We start from the raw sequence: 13767 nt of genomic DNA, 5'->3' as shown, positions 1-13767 counted from the left end.
CAACGACCAAATGGTCTTAGGGGGGATATATATATATATATTATTTATTCATTCATTCATTCATTCCAGTTCTCTTGCTCCCTGGGCAAGCTACTTTTGAGGGACAATCTATACATCAATTCTGTAGGTGTCCACTGCATTTGATTTACACATGCCTCCAGTCCTGGCTGTCTTCCCTTTCCTGTGCCACTCTACCTTGATAACATGATTTCCTTTAAAATCCCACAAACTGCTGTTCCTTGAATCTTGGCTCTGGATTGGCCTCTGGAGGAAGTCATATAAAGAGATTGATTCCTACCCAGATTCTGGAGAATAATGACAGTGAACAATTAGAGAGACAATAAAGTAAACCAGATTGGTTGGGTCTAGAATATAGAAAAAGATGATTTTAGTTTCATAGTGAAAGAATTTGAGTTGTAGGAATTCGAATTGTTTCTAAATACTTAATGAAACCTTTGAGTTTGGAGGTGAAGTAATCAAAAGGATAACTGAATATGATCCATGTAATTGATCTATCTGTTTCATGCAGTGGTACTGTGTTGGGGAAAGGGATAGTCTACAGGGTGGGCTGCCAGTTACAGAAGAATCCAAGAGGTACCCCTGGGATACATTTGCGAGTGCATCAGTTAATGAGGTGACAGTGTTAATGGAAAGGGAGAAATAGAGATAAAATGTGAAGGGGAAAAATGACAGGATTTAGAGTCCAGCTGCATGAGTTGACAGATGTCTGGGGGTGGGGGGCAGAAAAAGACAAAAAAAAAATGTCGGAAGTCAGATGAGTGATAGAGTAGTATCATTAACAGAGATGAAGAATCCGGGAACCGGCTCTTGTTTGGTGAGTTAAATACACAGTGTGGTTCTGCCAATGGAAGATCCAAGTAGAAATGTTCCACAGACAGCTGGATAGGCAATTTTATAAGAAAGCAGGAAGAATTTGGTTTCAGAATTTGGGCACTTTCAGAGGATCATTGAAGCATCTGGCTATTTCAAAAATCCCAAAGAAGAACTTGCTTTACACAAGCCTTGGAGGCTTGAGCTTGTGATTCTTAACAGAGAAAAAGGAAGGTCATAGTAACCTGCAATGACAGGCACACATTACAGTTAGAACATGTGCACCTGTGCATGGGGAAAGAGGAGGTGTGGGAGGGCAGAATTCCAGATTCTAGCCATGCATGTTCTCCAAGATATTGAAGAACTTAGGAATCAAAAGTGAAGTTCAAGGAATTCAGCGGAGACAGATGTAGAATTATGGAGATTTGGCCAAATCTACAGCCATTCCTAGTAAGATATTGGGACTCTGAGGATAGTTTTCTCAGCTGCCCTTGCTACCCGGTGAAGGATATTATTAAGGAATCCGTTCTCCACATTTTCTTCTTCAGACTAAATAAACCTGATTACATTTCTGTTACAGGTAATAATTTCCATTTCTTATAATTATTTCTACTCTTCTCTGAACTTTCTCCAGTGTTCCTTGTCCTTTAAAAATCTAAAATCAGAACTTCAAAACACAGTAATAACTGGCTCAGTTCTGGGCACAGGAAATGATTCTTCTTCTAAAATGTCACTCCTAGGCAAGGTATCTTAACAGGTTTTACTTTCTGATATTTTTCTTTTTTCTTCCCCTCTTCCTCGCCTTCCCTTCCTCTCCAGCCTCCGCCCCCCCCCCCCCCCCCCCGCACATGGGGTTGAACACTGGGCCTCCTGTTTGCCTAGCCTGTGCTCAACTGTTGAGCTACAACTCCACACCTCTATTTGATTTTAAATCTGTCCTTTGATGTTTATCTTATCATAATATTATGTTGATTTCAGACAAAATGTGATCATAATGGAATATATCTTTTAAAATAATTTTTTTGTTGTTTTAATCTCAAAAGCTCTGAGTTAGAATGGGTTTTGGTTTCAGTCTATTTTTCCAAGTTTCGGGAAGATTTAGGTAGAAGATTCTAGTAATGACTCTGATTCTCTTTTCTCCCATGGCAGGGAACGTATGAAGCAAAGTTATCAAACTTTTGCTGTCATCTGTACATTGGCCCCTGCTCACCTCAATAGTTTAAACCCTGGGCTAGCTAAAATGTGATAGAGGAGAGAAAAGAAGGAACATAGTTAGACATTTGTCAAAACTGGAAGCAATGTGGGAGCGCCCAGGAGCGCAGAGCCTGAGCTGGACGAGGTCTTAGGGAGTATTTTTCCATGTGGACGGGAGGGAGATCTTGTAGGAAACAGCCCGAGCTTACACATGCTGGGCTCTGAATCCACGGGATTTACAAGCCTCGTTGCTGGAAAGAGTCTACAGCTCTCAGGACCCTACCGGTGTACGAGGTTCACTGGACAATAAAGTTTCTGTTTAACAGAGTAAAATAAAAACACTGTCTTCCCCTTACAGGGTGGTGAAGCAGGCCCTCTGTATTAAAGGGTCGGGGGACCCTTTCCATGGCTTAGGGCTTGGCAAGACCCGGTTCAGCTAAGATCGCAGCGGATCTGCTGTCACCCTGACTGCGGGGGAGCCTCGAGGTCCGAGAAGAGCAAACCCTCAGCCTCTGGGTCTGCGGTGGAAGGTTCTGGCGCGCAGGCAGCCGAGAGCGTGGGAGAGGGGGGCGCTGCCCGCCAGCCCGGCTCCGGAGGACTCCTCCCCCTCTCCCAGCCCACTCGCAAACCAAAGTACAAGGTCCTCTGTTCCAGCCAGCAGCGCTGCGTGAGCCTCTACACGTAGCCGCAGACAGCGCTTTAAATAGGGTCCGACTTGAGCAAACGATCCCAGACGTGGAGCCCGGGGGGCCAGCACAGGCGACCGCAGCGGCGGCGGGTCAGCGGGCGGCCAATAGCCAGGGCGCGGCCCGCCCTGTCACCTCCCCCTCGGGGAGTCTATAAGGTCCCGGCGCCCGGCTGCTCGTCTCCGCCTGGCCCGGCCCTGTCTGCGTTCTCCGCGCTGGGGCTGCAGCCACCGGCGGCTCATCTTGCGGGATCGCTGGGGTCCGCAATCGCCAGCCTCGGGCTGACCAGGGGGTCGCTGCGTTCTCGTGAGAAGTGCGCCGCTGCTGGGCAGAGGGGGTGCCGGAGCCGGCGCGGGCTCTTCAGGGGCGGAAGATGGGGAGGTGCACCGTGAAGTCCCAGCTGCTGCTGCTGCTAGCGCTCGTCCTCCACCTCTGGAATCCTTGTCTTGGTGCCAACTCGGAGAAGCCCTCTAGTATACGGGCAGGTGAGCACCCCCGCAGTCTGCCGCTGCCCTGAGAGGCCGGGTGGGATGGACGGACCATTCATCCTCCTGCCCTTTTCATAAGGTTGCCAGGTGAGTAGGGGAGAGCCTATCTCTCCTCCTCAGGACCGCCGAGGTGAGTGGGGTAGACTGACCCTCCGCCCCAGGACAGCTGAAGTCATCCCCAGAACTGCACCTGAAACTGCACCTGAAACCCGTGCAAGCGAGGGAACACTCACCCTCGTCTTCTCTGGGAGTTTCTCTGTAAACTGAGCGCGCCCAGATTTTGCTTCGGAATTAAGTTGGGGTTTCCTTTTGGTCTTACGAATCCCTGGACACTCCAACACCTTTCCTGCTGCTGCTCTCCTTTCTGCTGCTTGGCATGCTTTATCTGGACCAGGCAGTACTCCCTTTGTGACCTAAACACGGGACTCAGTGTATTTTCTGATTGATGGTGACACATTCCTTCCGGTGCCCTAGGAAGCTGCTGGTAACACCTACCTTTTGCCAAAATCAATGCTCAAAAACCTTGGTTGTTTTCTGAAAGGCTTCCCGGGCCACCCAGCACGTCCAGGAGGCAGCTTTCCTCCTTTGGGATTTGGAGAGGAGACTGTGGACATAGCTTCTCCTCTTTGCCACCCTTATCCTCAGCCCTGGCTGTTACTTGTGTTCAGAAGCTGAAACGGCAGCAGCGAATAGTGCAGTTATGTTCATGTAAAACAAAACATTTTACTTTTAGCCAAGAGAGACTCTGCACATGCTTGTCTAAACACTCTTCTGCTGCATTTGCTGCAAAGGAGAAATCCTTGGAGTTTTTCACTTTTGTACCTTTCTGCTCAACTCTCTGAAACTGGATATTGCATTTAAATGACCTTCTGATATGCCTTTTTTTGGGGGGCAGATCATTTTGGCATGTTTTTACCCACTTAAGTTAATTGGGTGCTTTTTTGGGGGCATGAGTTTTCTATAAGCCTAAGGACAGACATTTTAACTTCAGGGTTGTTTAGAAAGTGACATTTGGTGTAGAGACCAGGCAATCCAAAGAGCAGTGGTTTTGTCTTAATCTTCAGGTGTTTGGGAAAACTCAAGCAGTCTAATCTGCCTATCTTTCTACATTCCTATGAAACAGTACTTGCTTTGTTAGCATCAGAAACTGGGAATTCAGGTGGATTTCTGTCAGTTACAGAATGCTTTCCTTTGTGTAAGGAATGCTGATGGTTTAGAAATGGGTATTTGAAGATGTATGATTTCTCTAAATTTGAACTAAATTTTGTCATAATTTAAAAAAATAATTCACTTAGTGTAACATCTAGAAAACAGACAATGGTACTTTTAGCAAACAGAAATGGAGGCAAAACATAAAAATTAAAAAAGTTAAAAAACTTTCCCAGAAACGATTTTTGTTGTTGTTGAAACACCCAAGGAAACTTTTATAGGGAGATAAAATAACCACTGAGGACTTTATTATTTTTTGAGGGTTTCTTTCAGCCCTTGTATTATTTTATTCCACCTCATTACCAACCTTTCCTTTTGTAGTTGCCTTTAAAGTCAAAATTGGCTTCTTCCCCATTCTGGCTTTTAACTTTCATGAAATTGGACACTCAACTTTTAAAGTTTTGTAATATCAGAGAAAGGGAATTTCAGATATGAATGTTTCTCTCAGCAAAAGACTAAATACAATCTGAGGAATGGTTACTTAGTAGCTGGGCACAGGGAGTTCAGTTAGGAATTAATTTGTGGGAAAATGTTAATTTATGATAGATGGAGCCAGCAGTAGCCAGTTTGATTACCAGCTATTGTATTAGAGGTTCTTATAGGTTATGTAGTAAGCTCCTAAATGCAAAAGATACACTATTTGAGTACATGGTCAGAATCATGGGCTGTGGTCTATTTTATCCCTTAGGCATTACAATTGAAATTACTATACAAATATCAAGCTTTTCCTTAGGATTCTCAGTGGTCCTAGATTAATAGTGGGTATATAGAAAGATGGCTTCTCATCTCTAACCCCCTGTATATGTCCGTGTGTTCCAGCTAATCATTAAGAAATGGACTAAATCAAAATTTCTTGGCCCTGTTGAGATTTGGATCCAGATATTGGGGGCTGATCTTTGCATTGTAGGATGTTTGCAAGGCTCCTTGCTCTATGCCCACTAGATGCCAATAGTATCCACTTATAAATGTGAGAGCAAAACATGTCTCAAAAAAAAAAAAAGAACAAATGTGTCCTGAGGAGCAAAATGGCCCAGGCTTGAGAATCGCTGGACTAGATTAGTCTATGTGTATCTGAAGCAATGCAGAATTATAGTGTTACTGGAGTAATAACAACAACTTGGTTTTTTGAGACTCAGTCTCCCTATGTTGCCCAGGCTGGCCTCAAATTCCTGAGCTAAAGTGACCATCTGCCTCAGCTTCCCAAGTAGCACTACCAAACCGGGCAGCAACTCTTTTTCAAGAGCATATATTTATAGTCATTTTCCATTTTTCCACTGTACTAGAGAACATAGTGTTTGCATCACGTTTATCCATTTTTGGAATATAGTTTTTCTCAGCTTTGGTGCCATGTGTTGATCAGAGTTAAGAACTCTGCTTTGTGTCACATCTACTGAGAGTTTGACTGTGAACGGTGTTGGTACCCTTTTGGTTGTCGCTTTATTTTTAGACGGAGAGAATCTGAACAAGATTTCGGTTTTAAAACTCATTTTCACCTAGAAGTTTTTGTTTGTTTGTTTGTTTGTTTTTTGTACTGGGAATTGAACCTAAGGGTGCTCTACTACTGAGACACATCCTCAGCCCTTTTGATTTTTCATTTAGAGACAGGATCTGTGCCTTAGGGCCTTCCTAAGTTGCTGACACTGGCCTAAAAACTTGCCATCCTCCTGCCTCAGCCTCCCAAATAGCTGGGATTACAGGCATGTGCCACCACCACCCCAACTTCTCCTAGAATCATTTATAGGGACATTTATAGAAATCATGTGTGAAATATATTTCCTTATGAGACCTTTCCCAGGTAGAACTCTTTGATTCCATCACTGTCAATAAATCAGGTTGAGACACTGATTTATTTCCCCTACTCTGTGTTCTACATGAGAGTAATAGGGGATGAATGTATTCTGGCCAATTCCTTGCAACCAGGATTCCAGACCTGGATCAAGATTTGTTTGTGCTTTCTGCTGCACCTTGACTATTTTATGATCTAAATTGGGTCAACACCAAGTTTTGGGCAAACATGAAGGAAATGTTTTCTGTCAAGACTAGTATTTTTCAACCATGTTCATTTATAAGCTCTTTAATTTGCTCTGGTACATTTGAGGAGGACAGGAAAGTTTTGTCCCTATCTACAGATGCAAACCAGCAATTTACAGGGTGGAGAGGAAAAGGGCAATGCTCTGGAGAAATTGCTGGAAGGGAAAAGAGAGAAAGGCTGCTCCCAGGGTACTTTCTTTGTCTGTTCTTGAAATCCTATCCATTGTTTAAGTCTCACTCCTAGAGAATTCTTCCCTTGACTTTTGTTTGGCCCTCTTTCTTTCTAAATTCTTAATAAAGTTGGTTTCTACAAATCCAACCTGCTTTGCATTCTGGGTGTTCTTTAAGAAGTTGTAAGTTCTTTGATTCATTTTTAGGCTCTTCACAGTGTCTGCCCTGTTCTTTGCCACGCACAGATTCTGGGTTCATGTGTGTTGAACCTAGGCCTCGCCCTGAGAATTCTGCAAATGGCATGCAGTCCATGAGATGACTAGTTGCTCTCTTTTCCACAACTTTAAGTAACTTCTTTTCTTTCCTGAGGGACCCAGATACGGCCATGGCCTAGCAACGTAACTGAAAGACCAGGCAGGCTTTTGTTTCTGAGTTGTAATTGGCAGTTCTTCTCCCTAGCTTAAGGTTTCCCTTCTACCTGCCTTACTTGATAGAAAGTGGCTCCTGCACTATTACTTTCAGGAGCTTCAGTGCCATAGTCCTTTCTTGTAGCTGGTGATGTGGAGCCTTGGAATGCCACATCACTTGCTCAAGATCACACAGCTGGACAGCAGTGGAAGAGGGGCTGGTGACCTTCCTGCAGCCTCTTCTCCCTGTCTTCACTGTTGTTCAGTTGGACTTTTAGGACCGACTGGAGAGGAGGGTTAGGGCTTCAGTAACTGAGAGAAGCAAAAGGAATGCTTTGCTAAAAGGGAAAGCAACCTAATTTGTAGGTTTATGTAGATATAGGGGAAAGGAATAGGTTAGCACAGCCTGTAGGAAATCAAAGGGCCCTGGGCCAGGAGACAGACTATACCCTTGGGCCAAATCGAGGAGGTCAAAGCCAGCAATCTGTATGTATGTATGTATTTATTTATTTATTTTTAAACCCTTCTTATATTGAACTCAGGAATGAACTCAGAGTTTCTTTACCTCTGAGCTACATCAGCAGCCCATTTTATTTTATTTATTAATTTTTTTAAAATTTTGAGACAGGGTCTTGCTAAGTTGTCAAGGCTGTCCTTGAAATTGCAGTTCTCTTGCCTGGGCCTCTGGAGTCTCTGGAATTACAGGCATACATCATAGTGCCTAGCAGCTACCCATTTTTATATGGCCTATGGGTTAACAGTGATTTTTACATTTTAAAAATAGTTGGGAAGTATCAAAAGACAATTATATGAAATTATAAGACATGTGGAATTAACGTCTTACTGAGGCATAGTCACCCTCAGGGGCTCGCCTGCTGTGTGGCTGCTTGAGTGCATGTGGGAGGAGTCCTGTGTGTGGCCTGCGGAGTCCACTGAGTCTGCACACTTGCTGCCTTCTCCCTGTTCAGGGGGCTGTGCTGACCTTGCCTTAGGAGGTGATGGTCCCTTTTATGCTGTGGCTAATGCAGATCTGCTGCTCTGTTGGAAAGAGCTGGGCTTTGGACAGTAGCAGCTGGCTCTGGGCATGTCCAAGGCCTGTTTTTCATTTTAGACTCTGCCAGTGATTCCTTTGGTGTTCTGAATTCAAACATAGAGCTTCTCTGTTACATCATTTTAAACAGCACTGGAAGCTAACTAGATATGTTCTTTAGTGTAATAGTGTTCACATGGTCAAAAATAAATAAAGGACTCTTGTAGCCAGTTGGAAAGGCCATGCATATTTCTTCGGAGTTTGTGTATTTTCTACAAATTTGTTCTCAAAACTTGGTTATGAGTTTGTGACTTGCCTTCTCAGAGGAAATAATTAGCACATTTATCATTGAGCACTTTTATTCTTCTTTAACTATCCCTATACATTGGGCTAAATTGAGAAATTAGTGGCTTTTCAAGTGACATAATCTTTTTAATTTTCTTTGCATTTTCTGTGGAGTGCTTATCTGACAAAACTAAACTTAGCAAAACTAATTTTCTTAGCTATTGAGATTGTAGTTTCCAAAAAAAAATAGTTATTCTTGGTGGTAGAATACAGACTGTGGTCTCCTATTTCTTGTCCTTATTACAACCTTAACCCATATGGTCTATCATTCTCTATATATGACACAGACAAAAGCTTAAACTGAGCAATTTTATAGGTGTCCTATAACATTTCATAGGTTTTTATAGGACAATTGGCCACAACGGGTGAAGGCCAAGGTGTAGTCTATGTTTATAGTGAGGAGAGCTTTTATACTTAGGATCCTCTTCATGAGTTTAAAATACAGTAACTTCAGGCAAGTTGACTATTTCTCATTCAGGATAATTTTTTTAAAAATTACAATTGAAGGAACATTATAGAAAAAGGACAAATTTCTGTTACATATTTTCTTGTGGGTTAAAGAGGGATATATACTTTTTTCAATAATTTTAGTTTTTTATAACATATAAATCTCCCTATTTAAAAAGAAAACTTTAATTCAGGTTAGAGCATTTGCATTTCTATTTACCGGATGACTTTGAAGTTTTTCAAGTCTTGGTTATATAATCAAGTATTAGCATATTGCAGTTTTAGGAAATCCTTTCTTATTCATATTGGCTTGACCTATGGATATGTGCCCTCCCCTTCTTGAATTTGCTTAAAGAAGATGTGATTAATTGAGAAAATGCTTCATTTGTGAGTTCAGAAATATAGCTCATGTTTAGTATTATATTCTGCTATATGAAATTTTGTTTGTTTAGGTTTGGAGTTAAATTCTGTGCAACCAAGGAATAAAAAACTATTTTGCTTTTTAAAAGAGCAATCAACAGTTAAATATTTTTTTTCCTACTGCTCTTTTTGATTATCACTTTTCTCAACAAAGTATCAGTTCTTATGCAAGTTTCTGAGTAACACGGCTCCCAGAAGCGTCTCCAAGACAGAGCTTGGAGTCTGCTGCACTACCCTCCTCCTTTTGGGTTGTTGGCTTCTATTTCTGGAGAACCATAATCAGAATCCTCACTAGAAATGCAAATAAATAAATAGATATTTAAGTAAACAAAATTTGGATGCAATTCAAAAACCATGATTATAACTGTAAACATCCTCTAAAAAAAGTTTTAATACAAATAAGGTTTTTAGTAAACATACAGCCACAGTGAGGGGCTGAATGTGGGGGTGGTCGGAAAAGTGCTTCTAACAAATCTGGGAGAGTTTCTAAACTGCCAGAGTTAAAATTAAAACTCATTTGTTATATTGATGGTTTAATACTGTTTTTGTTATTTTGGATGCGTAAGACTTCCTGGTGTTTATAATGTGGGCTTTTTTTTTTTTTTAGCTTGTTACATTCACAAGTGTTTAAGAGGAATTCCCCGTTTGCTTTCTAGTTACTGTCGACTTATTTCAGAGTTCCTTCCAGAAGGCATAAGAAGAGAGGATTTTTCTTCTGACTTTAATGCTATGGTCCTATTCCTATGCCCTGTGCCTTGGACAGATTAAGATTCTTTATGGGTTGAAGGATCTTGAAGCATATGTGGTCTTTATCTCTCTCGTTATCATACCCAGTCAGTCCCAGGCAGTCAGGTGTAATCCAGAGATGTTAGCTGTGCCTCCTGCCACCCAGCTTGACCCTCCCACAGGCTCAGCAACAAGTCGAAGAGGTCTGTGATGCCTCCTGAGGTCCTCGCCTCCTGACATCAGGAAGACTGTCATGGACTACTAGGTTTTAATTGGTTTGAAGCCATGATTTATGGGGTTTTAGGGTGCTAATTACTTAAAGTAGCTGCAAACTTTAGGTATTTTAAATGCATTCTCTAACAGACTCTTTCCTTCTGAGTTCTAGCTGAATACCAGCAGCTATTTCATTTCAAAAAACAAATCTACAAATACAAAATGTAAATCATTTCTTAAAAAAAAAAAAGAAGAGACTGGTCAGCAGTTGGCAGGTGAGCTGGAGTGGCCTCCCTGATTCAGTGTCCTGGTGAAGTGTGGCGGAGCCTTATGCAGAGGGAAATGGGGCTTTGATGGGATTTTTCCAGTTTGTCCTGAGCCAGCTGTGAGGCCCCTGGTCTTCAGAGGTCCCTTCTCCAGCTCCAGCCATGCTGTCCTTTCCTGGCCCTTAGCTGGCACCACCACTGTGACCAGATTGCCCCACTCATCCAAGGCCCTCCAAAATTCCTTTCAGCCACGTCTAGAGAAGGACAGTTCTCCTTTTCTTCTGACTTCAGTGTAGACGAGGTTGGAATTTTTTAAACAGTGACTTTACTAGGTAACCAAGAGCAAAACAAAACAAAACCCAAACTGGAAAATCACCAAAGCAAAGAAATGAACAGACTTACCAAGTAGACAGACCGAGTTCCTAACTTCCTGACTTCAGTATACAGTTAGAGCTGCACAATCCTGGCACATTCTTGGGAGGTCCATAAATTTTGTGTCCTTTTCCAGCTTTTCCTTCTTCACTCCTCCATCTCACTCCTCACTCTTCCCACAAATTTTGTTTTTTGGTACCAGGGATTCAACCCAAGGGTGCTTAACCACTGAGCCACATCCCCAGCCCTTTTTTATATTTTATTTTGAGAAAGGGTCTCTCTAAGTTGCTTAGGGCCTCACTAAGTTGCTGAGGCTGGCTTTGAACTTGCAATCCTCCTGCCTCAGCCTTCCAAGCCACTGGGATTATAGGATTGTGCCACCAGGACCGACTTTTTTTTTTCTATTCTTTTTCTTTCTTTTTTTTTAACACAAAGATAGCTCTTCTCCATGGTTGGATCCCATTGGGATCCCTGGATAGATAAGGGGTACTAGATGGATTGTATTTTGTAGTTTCTTGGAGGTCAATAGCATGACTCTAACCATTAAGCACTGAGTAGGTGAAAGTTTTTGCCCAACTTTTTAGTTGTTGGTGGTACTGGGCATTGAACCCAGGGCTTGCACCTCCTAGGTAAGTACTCTATCGCGGAGCTCTATTCCCAGCCCTTTTTATTTATTTATTTTGGTTTTAAGACAGAGTCTTACTAAGCTGCCCAGGCCTGCCTAAAACTTAGAATCCTCCTGCAACAGTCTCCTGAGTAGTAGGATTATAGGCATGTATCACCATATCTGACTTCGTAACTCCTTTTGGATTGCTTTCATTCTTGGTTCTGAGTATGAATTTGTAATTGCTTTATAAATCTATATAATTTAATAAACTCACATTTACTTATTGAATTAACTAAGCTTTAAAAATTCTTCCCTAATATATTTTTATAAGAGGTATCTAATAGTATGGTAACTATTTTGATGCAAATGTATTCAAAAAATGATTTCCATTGTATAATACTGAAGTGTGACAATTACTATCTAAACTTTTGAGTATTTATTGAATGACTAGTCTGTGTTCTGTTGCCTTGTGTGGAGGAAAAATTTAAAAAAAATACAGCAAACAAACAAAACACACACCAGGCTCAGTTCCCCTTCCACATTGAAATTCTAAGACTATTAACAGGAAAGTAATGCACATGCAAAAGTAAAGAAGTCTGAAATGGGCTTAGGATGAAGCACGAGGAAAAGTGTCCAAAGTTGGTATCAGGAACCCTGGGTCTAGGGTCCAGGTCTTCTACCTACCAATCTCGACCCATTACTGAGCCCCTCCAGATGCCACTAGTCACTTGTTATCTTCTGTCTCTGTTGTTTGGAATATTTTGAGTTCTAAGCATCAGGATGTGTGGTAGAGACAGAGTCCTGCATGGAGCAGAAAAGCAGCTTCAAAGAAACTTGTGATTAGTTTACTTGTTGGGCCAGAGGAAGCATAGGCACATGTTTGGTTTTATGTTTTCAATTCTGCTTTTGATTCTAGTTGTAGCAGGAGCTGGATTTGGCTAGAATGGGATGTTACTTTTTTGCTAATTAGCTTTTGATTTAGAGGTAAGAAAGGAAAGCCAAGATTAAGTAGAATTAAATTTGCATTATAAAATATTCTGAGTGTTTTTTATATGAGAGAGGAAAACAGTTCCATGTTCATATGAAAACTATTATCTGTCTTCTGAGAGGAATCTTATACTATTCATCATATTTAAATATACTGAGCTGTTTTAAAAAAAAATAACTGCATATTCGCCTGCTTCCTTTCTATTAAAATTATACATAGATTAAGAAAAATGGTGCTGGGAACTTTAGAAGTTATAAAACATCTTTTTATGATATTTGCTCTTCAAATTGTTACTGAAATCCGATCACCTGCATGCACCTTTTAGATTTGTTGAATATCTTTAAAATATGATGGCATTTTGTGAACTAGAACTACGATAACTAAAAAAGAAAGTCTGTTCATGGGAGAAAATACACACCCATGTATTTACTAGTCACAGAGATTACTCTTAAACCCTAAGACGAGAGCAGAAAGCATGAATGCCTTTTGATCTGGACTTTCCTTCTTTGATATGCTGCTTGGTCCTTGTCCTCACTGAGTTTGTTTGTCCTGTGTTTGCAGCTCTGGAATGGAAAGTATGTTGTGAGTGATAGCCTAATACCTGCTCCTCAGAGGAGATGGTTTTGTTCAGCGCCTTTTCTTTTTTTTCTGGCTCTTTTTCCTACAGTAACCAAAAGAATTTGATGTAAGTTGAAGGAAGTAGTTCCATAGAACAACTGGAAGAGAAAGACTGTAACTGAATTTTTAAAACAGATACAGTTATTGCTTTTTCAAGTGAGGTCATCAGAAACCACAGGAGCATTTAGCTAGAGTGTTGGTCTTGGGAATTAACCAGGATTTATTGAGTAAGCAAGTAAACAACTGTAGTTATTGCTCCTGTATTGTGTATTAGGTTAAAAAAGAGCTTGGTTTATTAAAATGATAAACTAGCCTCTATGTGTTACTCTCAAATATCATGTAATTCATAGTTTTATGTCCCTCAAAGGAAAGCAATTTTTTATAGCGTAGACCGTCTGTCAGCAGCCAACCTCCTCTTCTTTATAGAAGTCATTGAGTGGCTCTGTTACACCAGTACCAATGGCTCCATGGTTTATGACTGAGTGGATTGTGTGGGATTTTTAAGAAAAGTCTGAATTCGAAGCCCCCATGCTAGCAATGGGAAATTTTGGTTATATAAAATTGTACAGAAATATGATTTGGTTAAGTTTAGGCCTTGAGATTTATTTGTCAGGTTTATCTTATCTGATGTTGTAACACTTATATTAATCATAACAAATGGAAGGTCCCAGCTACTTTTTGCCATTCCATGACCCTCAGCCTGTGGTGTGGTATTGTT

At 41.3% G+C, this 13767-nt stretch overlaps 1 protein-coding gene across 1 annotated transcript in view; it reads left to right on the top strand.

Moving 5' to 3' along the window:
* Positions 1 to 2907: 2907 nt before the first annotated feature.
* The window catches only part of LOC308658983 (procollagen-lysine,2-oxoglutarate 5-dioxygenase 2-like), a 92966-nt gene continuing 82106 nt past the window's right edge, over positions 2908 to 13767 (top strand). The window contains 1 exon segment of the mRNA XM_081311942.1: positions 2908 to 3196. Coding sequence (XP_081168068.1) covers positions 3085 to 3196 — 112 coding nt within the window. The 5' untranslated portion in view covers positions 2908 to 3084.

This window comes from Spermophilus citellus (assembly GCF_964194105.1).
Source record: "Spermophilus citellus genome assembly, chromosome: 10".
Classification (NCBI taxonomy): domain Eukaryota; kingdom Metazoa; phylum Chordata; class Mammalia; order Rodentia; family Sciuridae; genus Spermophilus; species Spermophilus citellus.
This window is presented reverse-complemented; position numbering and strand designations above follow the sequence as displayed.